General features: G+C 46.3%; 1 protein-coding gene across 4 annotated transcripts in view; it reads left to right on the top strand.

Annotated features, from left to right (window-relative positions):
- Window positions 1-22170, top strand: part of LOC116945675 (solute carrier family 35 member F5-like) — a 56288-nt gene that overhangs the window by 32478 nt on the left and 1640 nt on the right. For 3 of the 4 annotated variants that reach the window (XM_076071064.1, XM_032960216.2, XM_032960224.2), the window contains exons 11-12: window positions 10187-10277; window positions 11170-11324. In XM_076071064.1, coding sequence (XP_075927179.1) covers window positions 10187-10277; window positions 11170-11324 — 246 coding nt within the window. Of the gene's footprint in view, window positions 1-10186; window positions 10278-11169; window positions 11325-12443; window positions 21542-22170 lie in introns of those variants that run through there. The other variant, XM_032960225.2, reaches the window with a different exon arrangement.

Raw genomic sequence — 22170 nt, 5'->3', positions numbered from 1 at the left:
GAGCATTCTAGCTCCCTCTCGATCCCTCTCGAGAGCTCTCCCCGGACACGTGATCACCCCCTAGCCCTCCCACCTGGGGGCCTCTCTGTGGACACTCCGCATCACGTGCCTACGGGGTCAACCAGAGTGCCATGGCCCGGGGCAACCCTGTCCCTGGGCTGACACTCTCCCGCTCCCCGTTGTGGCAGCCCGCACTCTATGCCATGCGTGGTGCCCACGCTATCCCAGCACTCGCCAAGCCCCGCTAGGGCTGGTACTACACCCACGCGATGACGATGCATCGCAAGCCGTGCTCTGCTAGAGCCGGCCTCACTCAGCAACGCACACGGTACTGTCCGCGACATAAGTACATCGCACGCCACGGCCCTCCCAGGCCGGCACCACACAGTGACATCCCCGATGTCACTACATTACCCCCCCCCCCTTCGTAGCAATTAGCCGTCCCGGCTGTCAATTCCTCCTCCAAACGAACAAATTAGCGAAAGGCAAGAGGAAAAAAATGTATGCCTCAACAACAACAAGAACAAATAAATACCCCAACCCACCTGTACAAAAATTACACTATCCACAAATGTACAAAACCCACAGGGAGAAGGGTGTAAACCAACGAACTCATAACAACAACACACCAAAAAGAAAAAAAACGCGTGAACCCGCGGGATCCCCTCTACCACCACACCTCCCACATTCACCGTGTAACGACGCTCGTGAACTCAAAAGCGGCCAGGATCAGCCAATAACCGTCACGACTCAACGAGCGCGACAAGCAACTGACAGTGTCGGAGCGTGTGTGTGCGGGGATCACGAAAAACGAGTCTTTGATCGAGTCCGTGATGCCGGGCCCCCAGGGGAGGGGGGCTTGCTTACCCTGGAGGTCCCGAGGGGAATGTTTAAATGTTCCGCCGAACCTGGCACATGGAGAGCAGTAAGCCGGGTCGACAGGTCCTCCGTGTCCGAAGCCTGCGAAGCTGGCATGAGTAGCCGTTCGGGAGACGTCAGTCGCGCGGCACCTGGGGGCGGAACAGAATCGCTCCGCTGAGGACCAACCTCAGCGGACAAACACCCCGGCTCATCGGACACATTCGACACTCGGCCCCTGCGATATGGAGATGAAGAGAATTCGCGCGGCGCGATAAACGGTTTCAGGCGAGAGGGATGCACGAACCAACTCCGCCAACCCAAGCGGATCTGGACACACTGTGGCCGAACAACCCGAACAACATCGACCGGCCCTCTCCAGGGCTGGAGTAACTTAGGCGATGTATCCACCGGCACCTGTGGACAGTGGAACCAGGCCTTGTCCCCAGGCGCCCATTCATAAAGAGAAGCATACACTCCCTTAAGCCGTTCGTTTGCCAATTGTCGCGCCTCAGAATTAACTCTGGAAGCTTCCCGTGCCTTGGAAAGCTTTTGAAGAGTGAAGCAAACGGAGTCCGAAATCTTGGATTTAGAAATTTAGGGCGTGGCTTGTAACTGCACATCGATGGGGGGATCGAATTCCCTTCAATACATTAAAAAAAACGGTGAGTAGCCGGTGGATGCGTGCGGAGCCATCCTGTAAGCGGCGAGGACCGAGTTGTGACTCAATGACCTGGTGGCTTAACATGGAGGTCAGAGTCCTATGTAGCCGTTCGACCATGCCATCCATCTGCGGGTGGTACGGTGACGTGCGCACCTTCTTTGTCTCCAACAAATTGCAGACGTCACGCAACAATTTAGAAGAGAAATTCTTGCACTGATCGGTCAACAGGCGTTCAGGAGCACCCTTGAGTAAATTATCGACATCCGCAGACATGGCTGGCCAATAGAATTCCAGTTTGACAGTGGCCAGTGTCTTCTGCACGCCCCAGGTGCAAGAGATGCTCATGCACTGCCCAAACAACCTCGCCTCGCAGGGCAGTGGGGACGACAATGGTATACTGGCGCAGCCCTCCGTCCCAATGCATGAGCAAGCCGCCCCGCCGAACGACCGAGGCAGTGCCGCGTCGATCCGCGTCCCCATATTGCGACGCCGCAATTTGAGCGGTGATGCATCCTCCGCCTGAAGGCGTCCACATTCTTTGTAATCCAACCCAATGACCGCATCCCGTGCGACCGCACCGGCGGCCGCCCCGCCCTTTGCCGCCTCGGCAGACGCTGCGAGAGGAGGAAGCGAGGTCACATCGGCCGGTTTACAGCACCCGGAACCCGAAAAACATACACACTCTCCAGTCGTTGGCAATCGCGACAGGGCATCGGCGTTCGTATGGCGAGAACCCTTGCGGTACATAACAAAGAACGAGAAGTCCTGCAGGATCTCCAGCCAGCGTGATAATTGGCCTGACGGCTGGTCTACACGCACCGCATATTGGAGCACTGCATGATCGGAGCGTACCTCAAATCGTCTACCTTACAAGTAGGGGCGATATTGCTGCAAAAAAACCACAATGTGCAGCAATTCACGTTGCGTAACACAATATCGCTGTTCATCTGGAGAAAGTACCCTACTGCTGTACGCAACAACACTCTCCACCCCGTTGACAACCTGTGACAAGATGGGTCCAATCCCGGTATTGCTAGCATCCGTATCAAGGATGAACGGCAATGAAAAATCAGGATAACACAGGAGGGGGTGTTCACCAATCCATTGCGGATGGCACGAAATTCAGCCTCCTCCTCCTCCCCCCAATGAAACGTATGACCCTTAGCTGTCAATGCGTGGAGAGGTTTTGCAATTGACGCGAACCCGGTGATGAAATGGCGATAGTAGGAAGCAAAGCCGATTAAACTCTGTACCTCACTCACCGAGGTGGGGGTCGGCCAAGTTCGGATGCACGCAGTTTTCTCCGGGTCGGTTGCAATACCCGATTCGTTAACTATGTGGCCAAGATACCGAACCGATTTCTGGAGGTGACATTTCTGTGGCTTACATTTCAGGTTAGCCACACGCAACTTGAGGAAGACAGCACGCAGTCGGACCAAATGGTCATCGAAAGTGCGGCTGAAGATGATTACATTGTCGAGATATATTAAACACGAGTCCCACTGGAGACCCGCAAGGACCAGTTCCATCAAACATTGGAACGTGGCTGGCGCGGAATGGAACCCCATAGGAAGCAATCCGTGCGGCGTACGAAAGGCCGTCTTAGGTTTCGAAGCATCGTCAAGCGGCAACTGCCAGAACCCCTATAGGAGATCGAGGGTGGAAAAGAACCGCGCCCCCACCAACACGTCAAGCGAGTAATCCGTGCGAGGCAAGGGGTACGCGTCCGCAACAGAAACCTTATTAAGCTTGCGAAAGTCAACACAAAATCGTAAGCTACAATCCTGCTTTTTTACAAGCACAATCGGAGCTCCCCAGGGACTGGTGGATGGTGAGATGATGTCTGCGGCCAACATCTCACCAACCGCCAGCTGAACATGTTCCTTTTCTGCCGAGCTCAGCCGGTAGGGGTTCTGCCGAATAGGGGCCGTGTCACCCGTATCAATATGGTGACTCAGGAGCGACGTGTCCAATATCAAATTTCCCCTTGCTAAGAATATCCTACAACTCACGCAAGAGCTCCCGTAGCTTCCCCATCTGGTCCGCAGACAAAGCGCCACTCTCAGCACATAGTTTGTCTATCCAACCGTCATCCATGTCCCGGGGTTGTCGTGTGCAAGACACAGCACCCACATTCCCGAGGACGCCCCCTTCTGGACGCGCCGGCGATGCATGAGCCAACACAGTACCCTCCTTGATGACCGTCGTGTCCAACCCAGCGTTAAGAACCTGAATAAAAGGTTCCTGGTCGTTGGACACTAACATCTGAGCCGCTACCAAAGTCAGTCCGCGACTGACCTTATTAGAAGGTCCCAAAACAGTTCCATCCTTCATAGCCTCCAGGTCGAATGGCTTCCGCAAGCGGAGGAGAACTAACAGCTGGGCGCCGGGAGGGATTCTCACCGTCCGGTGCGCAAGTGCTTGCACCGTAGTGTTGGCCGTGCACAACCGGGTGGGGGAAGGCAAAAATGCCATACGACGGCCGGATGGCAATTCCAAGCCGCCACGGTCAATACTGATTTTCAAGGGCATCCTACCCAGGAAATCGGTTCCAAGTAAACATGGAACAGCCAGGGACGTAGAAACAAGAATATGTCCTGACAATTTAACATCAGCGATGCGCACCTTGGCCCTTATCCGACCAATCATACCCAACATGCCGCCGTTAGCGGCGAAACACAGTGCATCCACAGGGTCTAGTGCCCGACACTTAGTGGGCAAAATATTGTAAATTAATTCTGAGATGATGGTCAGCGACGCACCCATGTCGACTAGCATCCTTATTTCTACACCATGTTAAACCCAAGCACAGCAGACAAACCCGCAGTCGCCACCACCACACAATGGGCCAGCTCCGACCACTGATCCGGTCGGAGCGGACGAACATCACGATCAATTATAGGAGCCCCCCCCGTACCGACGCGCGACCAGGATGTGAACCGAGCCACCTAGATGGGTGAGGTGAAGCCAGGGGTCGAGTGTGGAGCGCGTCGCGACTTGCCTTAGGATGTAGGGAGGAGTACGATGGCGGTGGTGCAGGGAGGCGCTGTCGTGGTACGCGGCAGCCCGATGACACGTGCCCCGGCAGGCCGCAATTGAAGCAGATGACCCGACGACGCTGCTCATCCGTCCATCGCGCCACACCGTCACGCCGGTCACCTCCATCCCGAGTCAGGTGCCCCCAGCGCCGTGCAGGACGCAGCACACGTCACCTGCACCCTGTCCCGTTGTAGAAGTTGCTGGGCCTGGATGCACTTAGCAATCTTGAGGTATGAAATGTCATCATCTTCGGCTGGAAGAATGGTGTGGAGGACTGTCGCCAAGGCCAGCAGTCTCTCGAGGACCAACGTGTCGATACCATCGTGGTCTATTTTCGGGAAGGCGGCCTTAGCCAGCGCCAAAAGCGCGCTACGGAAGGCGAGGACTGACTCGGTTTCACCCTTCCTTCGCGTGACGAACTTGTGGCGCGTATTCGCCGTTGGCTCGTAGATTGACGCCATCTGGTCTAAAGCCTGAGTGAGGGTGGACCTCTCCAGCAGCGGGATGGCGAGAATGCCGCAAGGGCGTCGTCGTCGAGGGCGGCAGGCAACACCCGCAGCGCCTCTCCCCCCTTCACCGGTGAGACCGTGGGACTGATCTCCGCGAGGATCGAAGCCGCAGCGTGGAGGAGCTCCGGGAGGCGACCGTGCGCCTCCCAGAGGATCGCCTCCGCCGATGGCGAGGCGTCGTGCACCCGGACGGCGCTCTGCTCCACTGGCAGCGTCTCCCTCACATCCTCCGGAGTGTAGGCGGCATGAGGTCCTCTTCCTCGCTGTCCGACGTCCTGGTACGTGGTCTGCGACGTGTAGACATAATCTACCGCTAGCTATATAAACAAGCGTGTTGGCCTCTTCCGACACCAACTGAACTACAGACGTTGTTCTTCAGAGGCAACACATTTATTCACAACACGTATATAGCAATGGGGTTACTGCCCCTTTACCAGATACAGCCTCGGGTGGTGACCACCCGGCTAACTGCAATACACACAGGAGTTACAGCTACGATGAACCGGACCCTCACTCGGGTCCCGACCACGTATTGGTGCCTCTTCATATGTAGGATGTGGAGCTTCCAGCTAGTAGAACGAAGCGACCCCAGTCCCTCTCAGGGACCCACCTTATATCCTCCCGTGTCGGGGCCGGCTCCGCCCTCGGCCCCGCCCACCTTCGCGAGCGTTCTAGCTCCCTCTCGATCCCTCTCGAGAGCTCTCCCCGGACACGTGATCACCCCCTAGCCCCCCCCACCTGGGGGTCTCTCTGTGGACACTCTGGATCACGTGCCTACAGGGTCAACCAGAGTGCCATGGCCCAGAACAACCCTGTCCCTGGGCTGACACTCTCCCGCTCCCCCTTGTGGGAGCCCGGACTGCACGCCATGCGTGGTGCCCGCACTATCCCAGCGCTCACCAAGCCCCGCTAGGGCTGGTACTACACCCACCTACGGGGTGTACGCGATGACGGTGCATCGCACGCCGTGCTCTGCTAGAGCCGGTCTCACTCAGCAACACACACGGTGCTGTCCGCGACGAAAGTACATCGCACGCCACGGCCCTCCCGGGCCGGCACCACAGAGTGACATCCCCAATGTCACTACACTTGTAACCTTCCTATTGCAAACCACTTGCTCTGGCCACTGCACCACACAGTGGGATCGTTTCAAAATGACCACATCAGGGTGTTTACATCAAAATTGAATCAGTGATATAGATTCGTGAAATTTTTTACTAATTTGAAAAAATGTGATTATCACAATCAATACCAACTTAAAAACTGTGCATCATCATAAAGTGTGAAGCAGATGACACCATTCAAATACATTTCACACAGTTGCCAATATGCAAAACGTATAGATTATCTTTGTGGTCGTTTCCAGTTATTGAACCAATCGTTTATCATACTGTGATGCATTTCATTTAAAGTAAATTATGTTTATAGTTACAACCTCTTGAGGATAGCATACATAGCAGGTGTGGATTCAGGAAATATCGTTTTTATGGGACCACAAAATGATCATTATTCTCCACACTGCTAGTCCATCACGGCTGTTTTGCACACCAAACCACCTCCCAAGCTTTGTAGGATAGGCATGTACCACCATGTCCATCTGTATTATGTTTTTTTTTATTAGAAGACTACTGCTTTCTAACAGCTGGAATTGCTATCATACTGAAACGATGCCAAAACCAAATGCTGATTCGCTGGTAATTACATCCAGCATCATCCGTCAATTTGCCAGAATAGTGTTTTGGCAAATCACCCAATGATTTTCCAGAATATCGCCCGATGATTTACCAACAAAGCGTTGTACTCACATTGTAAATATTGTGGATTTACTCTTCAACACACCGGTGAGCTGAAGTAGTAACTAATTGGCATTTTGTTTACGTGACAAATTCCTTACTAATTGGCTGTGTCGGGTGGTGGAGGGTTACGACACATTTATACTTACACAATCTAACCCAAAAACCTTAATTATGAACAGTCTGCAGTGTAACGACTGCCACACTCGTAATTGCTATGGCTATCTTCAGCCCCGGTGGTTTCTACTAAGTTGAGTCTGGAACAGTCAACTCCGATGGTTTCCACCTTGTCGATCCCGAACAGTCGGCCCTGATGTCATCCACCTCTGGTAGTCGATTATTCCCCGAGCAAGCGCCCTGACCGCGGCCCTCACTCCCCCATATATACTCCCTTGGCCACGCCCTATCAGACAGTGCCCCCCCCACTTAATTATAACACGTGTGCTTACAGCGCCTTCCAGCCACCTGTTTTCAACCATCTCAACTCACCCTTCCAGAACCTCTTGTACAGTCCCCTACACACGTTTGAAATCCCATAATCGCCCATGACCCTTATGCCCTTGGTGTGAGGTACACAAGTTATGAAAATGTTCAGGATTGCTCAGTCAATAATGTATCAGTTATTGTGTAAAGTCAGGACCAAGTTTGATTCAGTTCACCTTTCCTTATGATTTTGTGAAATGAGTATCATTTATAGGGGTATCAACATTGGTTTCCTTGCTGAGAGACTTCCACTCTTATGCGTTTACTTTAGAATCATTAGATTTTTCTGCAGTCAGACCTTTCATTTAATGGCCATACAGTGAGTGAAAAAAGTATTTGATCCCCTGCTGATTTTGTACGTTTGCCCACTGACAAAGAAATGATCAGTCTATAATTTTCAATGGTAGGTTTATTTGAACAGTGAGAGACAGAATAACAACAAAAACATCCAGAAAAACGCATGTCAAAAATGTTATAAATTGATTTGCATTTTAATGAGGGAAATAAATATTTGACACCCTCTCAATCAGAAAGATTTCTGGCTCCCAGGTGTCTTTTATACAGGTAACGAGCTGAGATTAGGAGCACACTCTTAAAGGGAGTGCTCCTAATCTCAGCTTGTTACCTGTATAAAAGACACCTGTCCACAGAAGCAATCCATCAATCAGATTTCAAACTCTCCACCATGGCCAAGACCAAAGAGCTCTCCAAGGATGTCAGGGACAAGATTGTAGACCTACACAAGGCTGGAATGGGCTACAAGACCATTGCCAAGCAGCTTGGTGAGAAGGTGACAACAGTTGGTGCGATTATTCGCAAATGGAAGAAACACAAAAGAACTGTCAATCTCCCTCGGCCTGGGGCTCCATGCAAGATCTCACCTCGTGGAGTTGCAATGATCATGAGAACGGTGAGGAATCAGCTCAGAACTACACGGGAGGATCGTGTTAATGATCTCAAGGCAGCTGGGACCATAGTCACCAAGAAAACAATTGGTAACACACTACGCCGTGAAGAACTGAAATCCTGCAGCGCCCGCAAGGTCCTCCTGCTCAAGAAAGCACATATACATGCCCGTCTTAAGTTTGCCAATGAACATCTGAATGATTCAGAGGACAAGTGGGTGAAAGTGTTGTGGTCAGATGAGACCAAAATGGAACTCTTTGGCATCAACTCAACTCGCCGTGTTTGGAGGAGGAGGAATGCTGCCTATGACCCCAAGAACACCATCCCCACCGTCAAACATGGAGGTGGAAACATGCTTTGGGGGTGTTTTTCTGCTAAGGGGATAGGACAACTTCACCGCATCAAAGGATCGATGGACGGGGCCATGTACCGTCAAATCTTGGGTGAGAACCTCCTTCCCTCAGCCAGGGCATTGAAAATGGGTCGTGGATGGGTATTCCAGCATGACAATGACCCAAAACACACGGCCAAGGCAACAAAGGAGTAGCTCAAGAAGAAGCACATTACGGTCCTGGAGTGGCCTAGCCAGTCTCCAGACCTTAATCCCATAGAAAATCTGTGGAGGGAGCTGAAGGTTCGAGTTGCTAAACGTCAGCCTCGAAACCAAAATGACTTGGAGAAGATCTGCAAAGACGAGTGGGACAAAATCTCTCCTGAGATGTGTGCAAACCTGGTGGCCAACTACAAGAAACGTCTGACCTCTGTGATTGCCAACAAGGGTTTTGCCACCAAGTACTAAGTCATGTTTTGCAGAGGGGTCAAATACTTATTTCGCTCATTAAAATGCAAATCAATTTATAAAATTTTTGACATGCGTTTTTCCGGATTTTGTTGTTGTTATTCTGTCTCTCACTGTTCAAATAAACCTACCATTAAAATTATAGACTGATCATTTCTTTGTCAGTGGGCAAACGTACAAAATCAGCAGGGGATCAAATACTTTTTTCCCTCACTGTACTTGCCTCCCAATTCATGCCTTATTACCACCTTCCCACACTCATGCTTTACTGGAAAAAATATAATTAGTAAGCTTTCACTGGTGCAAACTTCATTAAATGTAAAAATATGGTGACAAGTTAATCTCAGTTGCCGTATGTTGGTATTACTTTTTAACGTTGGTGAATTTTTAGTACCTAGCTTGAATATTTTTTGAAAATTTAAAAGTTTTGGTCAGCCTTGATGTTCCTGTAAATTCAATCGTATGGAATGTCATTGATACATGAATTATGTATGTACGGAAGTTTAACTTCTTTTGCACCATATATACCCAACCATGCTAATCGGGAGGTGCAGGCACAGGTCAACAAACTAAACACAAAAAGCTATTTGAAAGAAATTAGTTTTATGAATACATTCAATATCATACGAGTGGGTTAGCTGCTTTTCAGGTTGCATGCAGTCTGGTTTAAGTCAAAACAGGAAATTATTTTAAGGAACATCTAATATTACATTTTCAATATTTGGATGTATGGTTCTGTTTAGCCTGCAAGATGCTCCCATGATGTAATAGCACTCTGGACTTGCAATCCAGAGGTCGCCATTTCTCCTGACATAGCTATTGAAACACTGGGGCAATTGTCTTAAATCCCATTGCCGCTGCCCACGCAGCAGTATAAATTGGTACATCAGTCATTCAGCTGGTTGTAAGTGGTGAGATGCAGTGTGAATTCCTCCACCTCTTCAAAGACATCTGGCCATCGTGAAAAAGTAGGCCAATTACCGTCCCCCTTCTGGGGAGCAATGGCATGGGAAAGTAGTTTCATGGCTGCACCTTTAACTTTCACGCTTTAACTTGCAAATGCATGAGAATGTGTGTTGGTATTAGCCTGTGAAACCCTCTGACTGACACTGCGTGGTGGTGGCTGCTCTGGCAGGGGCTGCTTTCTGACCACATCCCTCATGGGCACCCTTGCCCTGAGCCTCACCATCCCACTCTCCATCGTCGCAGACATCTTCACTCAGAAGGTACGGTTAATAGATTAAAGTCAATCTTTACATTCAGATAAACTATAAACTTTTTTTTTATTGTACCAGGTAAGGACCACTGAGCTATATAACATTTTTTTCAGAAGCGACCTAGCCACAATAGCTCAATTAAGTGGCTTTTATTGAATTTTTTAGCAACCTTATACGCACGTTTTTAAACGTGGAGGGTAAAAACGGAGGACCCGATGACAAATCCACATGACCACGGGGAGAACATGCAAACTCCAAATATACAGGCGTCGGGGTCAGGATCGAACCCATAAACTCCTGCATCCTAGGCGAGGGAGTTAACATCTTACGACTGTGACACCTGATAATCATCTGGCTGGGTGAATCACACGTAAGAATTGATTCCTTAACTTTTTTCCCTTGCATCCAAAGGCTAACAATAATTTATTTGCGAATTGTAACCTTGAATCGTAAAAGTTATGTTTAATCACATCCAGAAAATAAAAGGTTTTTACACAATGTTAAGTACTGTGTGTGTATGCAAGACAGATAATGGGAGTATTGGTCAAAGCAACGATCCAGGGGAACTAGATTGAGTGTCAGACCATGCACACCATCAGCAAGTTGTATCTAAACCCAGTCTGGCCCTCTCATAGATCAGTTTATCCAGAAATGAGTGCCAAATTTGGTGCATCAGCACTGGGTATAAGAAGGCATATGGATGTACATTGGTACTCGTCATATCAGTGATTATATTTTCTTGCTAACTGCAAGCCCAGGTCTTGATGGATTATTGCCTGGTTATAAAGATCATGTACACATACAGTGTGTGTATGGGTTCAACGGGAAACTTTATGGTTGCGTGTTGGTGGCCATGCACGCTCTCAGCCTGATGTGCTGCTGTCTTTAAATGTGATTTCAGGCGAGTTTCTCCTGGCTCTTTTTTCTGGGCGCCATGCCGATTTTCCTGTCGTTTTCTGGGACTGCTCTCCTCACCCACTACAGCGACTGGGACCCTGTCGGTGCCCTGGCGATGAAGGGAGCGGCGCTGCTCTGTCCACGCAGACAGCGCCGCAGGTGAGCATATCCGCATGGCAGGTGGATCACGCGGACGTGGGCAAAGGGACAGCCAATACGTTCAACATCACACCTGTGTATAGTGTGGTCTATGTTAGATATGTAGCCTGATCCATTTATAGATACTCACTAAATTGATAGAGGATACATTAAAAACAAACATTTTCATACAAAATCTCAACACAATGTCTCTCACAGATGGTAATACAGTTATCATATCTTATAACAGTCCCTATACACTTTGGCCAAGAAAGCCAAAGTGTATAAATAAATATATTTATTTTAATTTTGTATTCAAATATTGTTTTTATTAAGAAAGTAAAAAAAAATGAAATTTGAATCAATTTCAGATTAAATATACTTTTTTTTTTATCCAGATATGGGGCAACCGGTTTGCATCGGGGCAGCCCCATGCCTCTTCCCCCTTCCCATGCTGCCACAGCGCTGGCACCGCCCCACGTCATGTGCTGAAAATAAATTAAAGTTTTTAGTGCATGCCTTATGGGATATTTTTAATGAAAAAACTAAGTGTGTAATCTCGTCTTCCTATAACCATTTCCAAGATGTCACTGATGTTATTACATTTCAAGATTTCTGTGACCTCTGTCAAAATCTTAGCATTTGCCATGATAATATCTTAGCCTTGTCTTTGATCAGATAATTCTTCATAATTAGATAAGACAATCAGATTATACAGACATTGGATTGCATCACCAATCCACTCGAATTTCTTACCCATCTCAAATATCATTTTTGTATTTATACAACACGATGGGGATAGTGATCAGGTTTTGTAATAAATCAGTGGCAGGGGTTTTTTTTACTTGGGAATATTATTCGCAGAGTTAAAGTTGGAACCATAAAGTACAAAGGTGTAAAATAGGATTAAAGTCACGGTAGAAAGGAAACCATTCTGAGCTGGAGGATATAAGGAAAGCATTGAATTGGACTTGGATAGGGGGAGACAGCCAGCAGTGACAATATCCAGAGGGAGGGTGTTCCAAGAAGCTGGATTCAGGGTAATCCCTACTTTTGAGAAAGTAGACTTTATCATATTTTGATTATGTTAGAAACTTAAGAACAATGTATTTAATACGTTTTCAATTAATATACCGCCAGATCACCAGAAGACATTGCCCAGACATCGAGGTTGATCCCTGAAGAGTAAAATCAGATGGAAATCTTGGTGATCTTGAAATCACGAAGCTGCCATTGGTTTTGGTTTTTGTACATATTACTTTTACTTCAACACTTGAACCACATTACTTCAGTCTTCCATGACTGATGCTCAAAACTATTAATTAAATTGTATTAATGACCTACTCATGGTTATTTCTCTACTCAGGATAATAATTTTCGCCCGGTGTTGTTTACCAGGACGTAATGGAAATATGTTAAACAGTCTTTACCCAAGTTGTTATTGAACATCTGGGACTCTCTCGAATCTTGATTAAATGCTTTCGTCGGTCATTATGGACCTGTGTAGGTCTAGATGGACGAAACTTGTACAGTCAAATCTTTATACTACCAAGTGTGTGTATAGTTTTACTGTATTAGCCACGCTAAAACTGCTCATAATTATTTAATTGTGGACATTAGACCATGGCAACACCTTCGGTTGCATAGTAATCTTTTGAAAAGATGTGGGTGTATATAATAGCTAACTTTTTTGTACCAAAATTACAACAACATTTGCACATAAAATTAACTCAGATATATAACATAAAAAAAACTTTTCACGTGCTTTCAACTTACTCTTTGGTTGTCTAGATACAACAGGTTAAAAGTTACAAATGTGTAAGTGTGAGTTAATGGCCACACATTTTTTTTGCTATTTTCTAAATCAAATTTTGTCAAATGATAGGACTCAAAACTATTTTTTTTAAATATATAAATGTGTTTATGCTGTAAACTGAATTTTTTTTTATCAATTCAATACGAGACACGTGTTGATTTCACATGGAATATTATCTGTGATTTCCATTCCCTGGTGGTAAGCGGCAACATTTGCATAAACTCGGCAGTTGGATTCCTGTCGCTGCCCAATAATTTTGTGAGGAAGCATGAGCCACTCTGTGCTGTGAAGTAAACATTGAGAACCCAGGCGCATTATGTGCAAGTACAAGCCATTATGTGCCATTATTGTATCCCAAATTCTTAAATGTAATTACAACTAAACTACAGTTTACTCAGTAAAATACACAGTAAACCTTTATTAGCTTTTACCTGGTGAAATAAAAAGCATTTTACTTTTTTTGAAATAAATATAAATTGTTAGAACTCGATGTTGGTGAAAGTTGTTATGGAGGGGTCTTGTGGAGGGGTCATGTTTCATTTAAACTATTTAAATGTTTATTTTACCAGTTAAGGCTGACTGATCTCTATAGCTCTTTTTCAAAAGCGACCTGGCCACAAATGATAGCCCAATGAAGTGGCCAATCATGTGGAAATTTATAGCGGGCAAATATTCTAAACGCATGATTCTAAATGTGGAAAAAACGGAGGACATGCAAGTGTCGGGGTCAGGATCAAACCCACGACCTGTATACCAGGTGAGGTAGTTAACATACCACCATGGTGCCCATGCATCTGTGGGAGAGGCTTTGTGGAGCGATCACTGGGCTTGACATCTGCAGCCATCACTTATCTGAAGACATTTTGGTAGAAATATCAAGTTCTTATGGTGAGCACCAAACACCCTTTAGTGGACAACCACTGTTGACTCCCCACGCAGTGCTGCTCAGCAGGTAGTAGATGTTTTAATGACCCTGGAGGTCAATGAAATGAGCAGTGCCTGATTACCTGAGTTGACCCTGCTGTGATTTGAGCTCACGATTTCAAGACTGGGAGTCATGCCGCTTATACGCTCGGCTAAATTCCATTCAAAACAGCCAGCTTCCTGATGACCTTGTTTCAAGATATAGGATGGACCTTGTAAATATGTAGTGTGATCTATGGAGGCACACACGGGAATTCTGAAGCACAACGTGTATTTAACGACCCTATCAGGGTAACTCCCTAATATAGAACATAGATAACTAGACCCCAACAGGGCCACTACATAACGCACACTTTATCCATTTAACGGGGTAACTAGATAACCGCCAAGCGTGACAACCACCGAAGACCGAAGCGACGATCAAAGACCGAAGAGCGGGGGCTTTCAAGTTGATGCCACAATAGAGCCGCGATTGTTCTCCGACCAGCCCTCTTATCCTGCTGAGCGTGGCCTCGCTCAGCTTCCAGCCACGCCCCCCTCGGGATCTTTCCCGAAGGGTCTGGGGTCAGTGTCACATGTTCTTCAAGCCCCCTTTTGGGCCACCTTTGCTATCCTGTGCCAGTCACGTGCCCTCTCGGCGTCACCCCATGGTCACGTCCTCATGTGTCCTCTCTCTACCCGTCAACGAAACACGTCCTCGAGGGCCCACTTCCCTGCCCTCCCTACGCCGGTGCTGAGAGACACCCAATTCCGGCTTGTGACCCTAGATGGCGCATATGCTATAGTGACCCTATGACCGTCTCTACAAATAAAAAAAATTGGCTGAAAAATGGAAACACATGTAGTGTATTACTACTGTAGACATGCTGATGGGTGGCATCCTAATTTTATGGGGCCTTTAGACTCCTATTAAGCCTCAGCAATGCTAAAGGTCAAATGTCATTACTATAGGGCTTATGCTGTTATAAACTATCCACAAGTACATTTCCGATGTTAACGTAGTTGTGTTACATGACACAAAACGTAACTCATACAAGGGTAAAACCTGCGTTGTGAAAAAAACGATCAATCCCAGTCATGTGTTCGCAGTGTTTCCCCTGTTGAGAGACTTGCCTCAGCAGGGGATTTGTAATTTCCACCACTAGCAAATGGAGATGATCACGACTTCATGCTCATTTGAAGCATTACTGGGCATTCCCTATTAAAAGCAACACGAGCCTCTCCGATTATGATGACCACTTTGCCACACTCAACAGCTAGCCCATGCAGAGTTAACATGATTTCATCACTCCTGAAGGGGTCAAGGTCAACTGCTGTGCTTAAAATTGGCAGACTGAGCTTTTAGTGTTAAAGCCATTTGTAGATTTAACACGTAGGCTTTCGCGACCAATATCATCCATAATAGAGTTTTTTGGGTTAGATCGCGTGAATATATAAATGTGTCGTTAAAACCTGCCACCACCAAACACAGCCAACTAGTAAGGGTTGTCATGGAAACAGAACATGCCAATTCGTCACTAGTACAGCACACCGGTGTGTTGGAGAGCCAAGTCACAACATTTACAATCTGAGTACGACGTTTCGCCAGTGATTACAGCTAGCTTCATCAGGCAACAGCCAGATTTGTGGAGAAGTCCACCTGTTTCCTTCCTTATATAGAGGCGTGATCCTGCCCCCCCCCCCCACGGTGGGCGGGATCACTGAGACAACATACATTATGCATTATGCGAGCCCTTTGAACTTGTCCTTCCTGCCTATTGTGTGTGTAGTGACATCGGGGATGTCACTGCATGGTGCCGGATTGAGAGGGCCACGGCACACAATGCACTGTCATTGCGTACACCCCGTAGGCAGGTGTAGTACCAGCCCAAGCGGGGCTTGGCATGCGCTGGGATAGCGCGGGCACCACGCATAGTGTGTAGTGCGGGCTTCCTGAGGGGGGAGTAGGAGAGTGTCAGCCCAGGGGCAGGGTTTCCCCGGGCCATGGCACTCTGGTTGACCCCGCAGACACATGATTTGGAGTGTCCACAGAGAGGCCCCCAGGTGGGGGGACTAGGGGGTAATCACTTGTCCGGGGAGAGCTCTCGAGAGGGATCGAGAGGGAGCTAGAAGGCTCCAGAAGGCGGGCGGGACCGAGGGCGGAGCAGCCCCAACTCATGGGGGGATATAAGATGGGTCCCTGAGAGGGACTGGGGTCGCTGCATCCTACAAGCTGAAGCTCCACGTCCACAAGCTGAAGCTCTACGTCCTGCAAGACATCAACACGTGGTCGAGGACCTGAGTGAGAGGGCCCGACCCTTCGTAGCTGTAACTCCTCAGTATAGCGTAGTTAGTTGGGTGGTCACCACCCTAGACTGTATCTGGTGAAGGGGCAGTTACCCCTTTGTGTTAGGTGTTGATGTTATAATAAAAGTGTTGCCTCCAAAGAACAACGTCTGCGACTCAGTTGGACTCACTACATGCGTGTAGTGGATTACCACACGCATACAGGGGGGAATGGTAAAGATGCGCAAGTTATGGAGAGTGGGATTACGTTGGGCCAGCCAGGTGTGGCGGCGGGAAACTGCAGTAATGATGGGCCAATTAAGCTGGACAGCGATGTACGGCTGTGATTGGCTGGGGTTGTTGTCAAGGGCGGAGTGACGCCGGAATGTCTGAGAATAGAGGGGGCAAGTAACAGGTGTGGGGGGACGCGGGGCGTCGGTGGCAAGCGACCTAATTCATTGGTTGGTAATGAGAACGGGGATATATTCGGGAGACGGGAAGAACGAGTTGAGTTGTCGCTGGGACTGGAACGAAGCAGGTTGGGGAGAACCGAAGCGAAGACATAGGAGACAGAACAGGCTAGCAGTAGAGCAGAGACAGGCAGAGAGAGACAGACAAGCAGAGACAAGCAGAGAGAAGCAGAGACAAGCAGAGCGAGACAGAAGCAGAGAGAAGCGGAGACAAGCCGAGACAAGCCGAGACAAGCAGAGACAGAGAGAGACAGAGACAGCGGGAGAGAGACAGAGATACAGCGTGAGACAGAGAGACAGAGACAGCGGGAGAGACAGAGGTACAGCGTGAGACAGAGACAGAGAGAGACAGAAACAGCGGGGGAGAGACAGAGATACAGCGTGAGACAGAGACAGAGAGAGACAGAGACAGCGGGAGAGAGACAGAGATACAGCGTGAGACAGAGAGAGACAGATACAGCGTGAGACAGACAGGGAGACAGAGACAGCGGGAGAGAGACAGATACAGCGTGAGACAGAGAGAGACAGAGACAGCGGGAGAGAGACAGAGATACAGGGAGAGACAGAGACATCGAGTGAAGGAGAGAGACAGAGACGACGCAGAGGGACAGTGAGAGATAGGGGAGAAAGCGGAGTCAGCGAGACGGGCAGAGCGCAGCGAGCGAGCTGCGGCTAAGCGGAATGACGGAGTCACGGACGTAATGTGAAGAGTTGTAATAAAAGTGGTGTCGGAGAAAACAAGTCAAGTCGACCACTACATGTGTATTAAAATAGCCGTACCAATGGTAATCCGTATTGAAGTATGCGTCCCTTTATAGGTATGCATTTAAATAATGTATTAATTGATTATTAGCTTCCATGCAGCACTAAGGCGGTAGCTATCCGACCAGTTAAAGTTATTTTTATTTCAATCTTGATTTGAATCTTTCATAACTGCAGGAATCCATACTCTTTGGTTCTTTCGGTAAAGTAACGTAGGTAAACAAAATAAATAAAAAAATAACGACTTTTCGATCGCAACACAAGCAATCGTCATCAGGTAAAAAGATACAGCCGTAGAACTGCAGTTCTACGGCTGTATCTTTCTACCTGATGACGGCTGCAGAACTGCAGTTCTACAGCTAAATCTTTCTACCTGATGACGATTGCTTGTGTTGCGATCGAAACGTCAATATTTGAATTTTTTTCAATTTCGATAGATTCTCTAATTAATCTTGGCCAGTCGTAGCTAGTTTTGCACAGAACTTCAACATTATCCAAATCAATTGAGTGTCCTTTTTGGCGCGTGTGTTCTGCTCCTGCTGACAGTTGTATTTGGGAGAATTTAATATTTCTCTGATGTTCTTTTAGTCTCGTGCTGATCATTCGTCCTGTTTGCCCAACATAACAATTACCAGACGTGCAGTTAATCTTGTACACACCTTCTGTCGATAGCTTCGGTAATACATCTTTTGTACCAGATATTAATTTATGTATTTTATGTACCATCCCAAATCGGACTCGGATGTTGTTTTTCCAAACATCTGGCTAGTTTATCAGTTACGGTACTTCCGCAATGTATGGTATTTTTATCCTTTTAATTACTTGGGCAGTTTCAATCCTCGTGTTATTTGTTGATTTGTGCATCATTGTAACCATTCATTTGCAGTGCTTCTTCAACATGTTGAATTTAACTTCTAATACTGTCACCATCTGACACTTAGCTTGATAAGTGCAGATTTCTGCTCTTATCAAGACGCTCAAACAGTTAGACTTCTCCATAAATCTGGCTGTCGCCTGATGAAGCTAGTTGTAATTACTGGTGAAACGTTGTACTCAGATTGTGAATGTTGCGGCTTGGCTCTCCAACACACCCGTGTGCTGTACGAGTGACGAATTGGATTGTTTTGTTTACGTGACAACCCTTACTAGTTGGCTGTCGGCTGGTGGCGGGTTTTAACGACACATTTATATATTTACGCGGCCTAACCCAAAAAACCTCGATTATGGACCATTTGTAGATGTTTTCGTTTTTAATCTATGTCGATAGAGGCTAAAAATACATTGCCCTGGTGCTAAGTCATCAATTAGAAAGATGTGGAAATTGAACTCGACCATCAATGGGCTTCTCATGGTGACCTACACAAGCCCTCTCTGAGTCAAAGCACTTGTCCTCGTATGCCCTTTGTGACACTATGTAATTTTATAGAGTGAAAATGTGGCAGGATCAACACACCAGAATATTGTTTCTATGTACATTCTTTCGTGTCTTGATACAGTAACTTAAAAACACTTGTACATTTCTGAATGTAAAGACAGTTTAGACAAAACGCATGTACTGTATTTTCCCGCATATAACCCGCGGGGTATACCTCTTTTTACAAACAAAATAAGACCCTGCGGGGTATATGGAGGGGCGGGCTATCCCAAAAATATTTTACACGTGTGAAATGTCATAACTCGTTTAATTCTTTCATGGTAGGACTTTCCACTATGCAACACTTACCTTTGACTAAAGCACTGCTGAATAAACCACGAACACTAAAATTGCACATGTTATCACGTTTAAAATTATGCGAATTGTTTGTACAATGAAAAAACAATGTTTGAAGTGGATGCACTTTGTTTACCGTAATACTTTAAGTGGCTGTAGGGGGGTGCGAAAGATTCAGCTGAGGCTATGGATTGCACAATGGGAAGGGCCTTAACAAGCGTCTACCAGACGCGGAATCATAATTGCTGAGTCTCTTAGGCCGCTGCTATTGGCTGAGTACTATACAGTCGCAACCATGAGCTTTGTTTCAAACTTCCAATGGCTTTGTTTCCAGGAGGCAATGGCGTTACCGTAGTGCCGCTATTGTCTACACAGTGCACAATCTACCAGTGCTTAAACTGTACAGGGGTAACTACCGGTCCAGTAGCTGTAATATGATGAGGTCGAATGCTGGTAAGCCTAACAGTACGCTTACTTATCTACCAGTTATGTGTTACAGTAAAACCTTGGATTGTGAGTAACTTGGTCTGCGAGTGTTTTGCAAGACGAGCAAAATTTTAAAATAAATATTAATTTTATAAAGGAGCGAGGTCTTGCAATACGAGTAGTACATATACACTTTGTCTGCCGAGCGTCACGTGATCACAACTGATATACGAGTGCTTTGATATATGAGTGCTTTGGATTACAAACACGTTTCCAGAACGAACTATGCTCACAATCCAAGGTTTTACTCTTCTTATTTATTGGATATTTACTTTTGTTACTTATTTACTGTTTTAAGTTCACTCATTTCCAGTTAGTTTGTTTTCTTTGTGCACGTTATTATTTTAATGTTAACAATTGATAGTGGAATATATTACAAATGTAAACTTTGTATTAAAATGATGGAATTAATCTGCAGTAACGACGTTAAAGATATGAATTCATGCGGGGTATATGGAGGTGCGGGCTATCTGAAATTTGTTTTACACAAAACGCTATTTTTGCGGGGTATATGCGTCTGCGGGTTATATGCGTATGTGGGCTATATGCGGGAAAATACGGTAACTTCATAGTTTTTACTCAGTCTTTGCCAGTTAATTACAACTGTTAAGCCAAACAATGTTATAGCTGCAATTCTGACGTTATTTATTACGTTTACTTAAGGTTGCTATTGTTTGTCCTGATTTACTGACAAACTTGAACATAATCCATATTTGTTATGGCATAGACCACAATAGTTTTATGCCAAAAAATGTGTTATTGACAAAGATACTATTTATACACACACCAATTATCAAATTCTGACCAATAAAGCTGCTCACCGGTGACGTAAGATGTTTCATGACCGAACTTAACATCAAGATACAACGACATTTTGCTCAAACTGTTTGGAGCAATTATCGGGTGGGATACTCGGAAAACGAAGTGGGCTGTATCGGCTGTCTCTGGCTTTAAGTCACCCGCCTTCACATCACCAACTGACAAAGAATGGTCCATTTCAATTAACATATGTTGCCCTGGCTAGTTTTTAGGTTAATTATTTCAAACAAACCCATTTTAATACATTTCAATGGGTTTCCATTTAACGATTAAGGACCGGTAGCTAGTCACTCCTTGAGGCTTTGCCAAGTTGTTTATGTAAACAGGTGTCAGTTTTTGGGGGTGGTCATTCTGGATTACTGTACAGCCCTAGGCATAATGGCTGCAGTGGTAATCTGCATTTACACCAGGCCATCAGTTGATTTCAGGTAAATTGATATTGATCATGCAAACTAAAGAAAGCTCCACCAAAGTTTTGCCTCTCAGACTTCACCTTTTATCCTGAACATCCGTTCTGTCCCCCTCTGCTTCTTCTGACATCTATCTGCGATTGTATAGACTACACCGGCCTCCCTAATGTTCTACACAAGTGGCAGTTGATCCTGAATACTGCTTAGTATGAACCCAGCTGAAGTGTTATACCGTAAAGATGATCCCTTTTAAGGATGAAACTGAGATGTAGTTACCGTGCTTCTTCGTGGTTCATTAATGTAACATGGGGACACTGATTGTTTTAAGCTAGAAGCTTGTAAGGTCTGCTATTTGTTTGCATTGGTGGGGCTTGGAAGGTATTATGTAAGTTCCATAATTGTATCCTACAGTACAGTACACATATATTGTACCACCGTATTTTTTCATTGACATTTTATACTCGGTGTATCCTACAGTACAGTACACATATATTGTACCACCGTATTTTTTCATTGACATTTTATACTCGGTGTGTGTGACGTAAAATGCAAATAAATACAGTTGGTGAAATAAACACATTCTGGCAATTTTATTGGGCAAGTAAAAAATTACAGTTTACATAACAGCTATTTCCTGAGCTTCCGTGCTTACAAGTAAAATGTGACCCAAAAGCACATGCATGTAGAATATTGTTTCCATAGGTGTCTGCCAAATATGAGGTGTGAAATGGATTTTTTAAAATACTAGAAATTTGTGCTGAAACAACATCAAGTGCGATGGAAATAAAAAGTAAATTTCGATTTAAAGCTTTCGTGACTGCAATGATTCATCTTCTTTGGTTCTTTCGGTAAAGTAACGTAGAATGAGAATAAAATAATAAATTGATAAAATGAAATAACACAATAATATTCTCACGACGTTTCGGCCACAACACAAGCGGCCTTCATCAGGTGAAGGGGGCGAGACTGTCTGGTAGGACAGCGCTGGAGTGAGAGAGCCACGACCATGGACGAACTCGTCCGTCTGAACGGGGCCCGTAGCTATCCGTGGTTACGGAAATTTGAGGGTAAGAATCCACCCATTTTTTCGCCATATAGCATTGTGATATATAACGACTTATGGTTGGTAGCTTAGCTGATTGGAGAATATAGAGTTTATTGATAACATGAAGGTAATTTATATTTTAGTTTTTATTGGTTCACT

Source organism: Petromyzon marinus, chromosome 2 (assembly GCF_048934315.1).
Source record: "Petromyzon marinus isolate PM22_M1 ecotype Great Lakes invasive population chromosome 2, UKy_Petmar_22M1.pri1.0, whole genome shotgun sequence".
NCBI lineage: Eukaryota > Metazoa > Chordata > Hyperoartia > Petromyzontiformes > Petromyzontidae > Petromyzon > Petromyzon marinus.
This window is presented reverse-complemented; position numbering and strand designations above follow the sequence as displayed.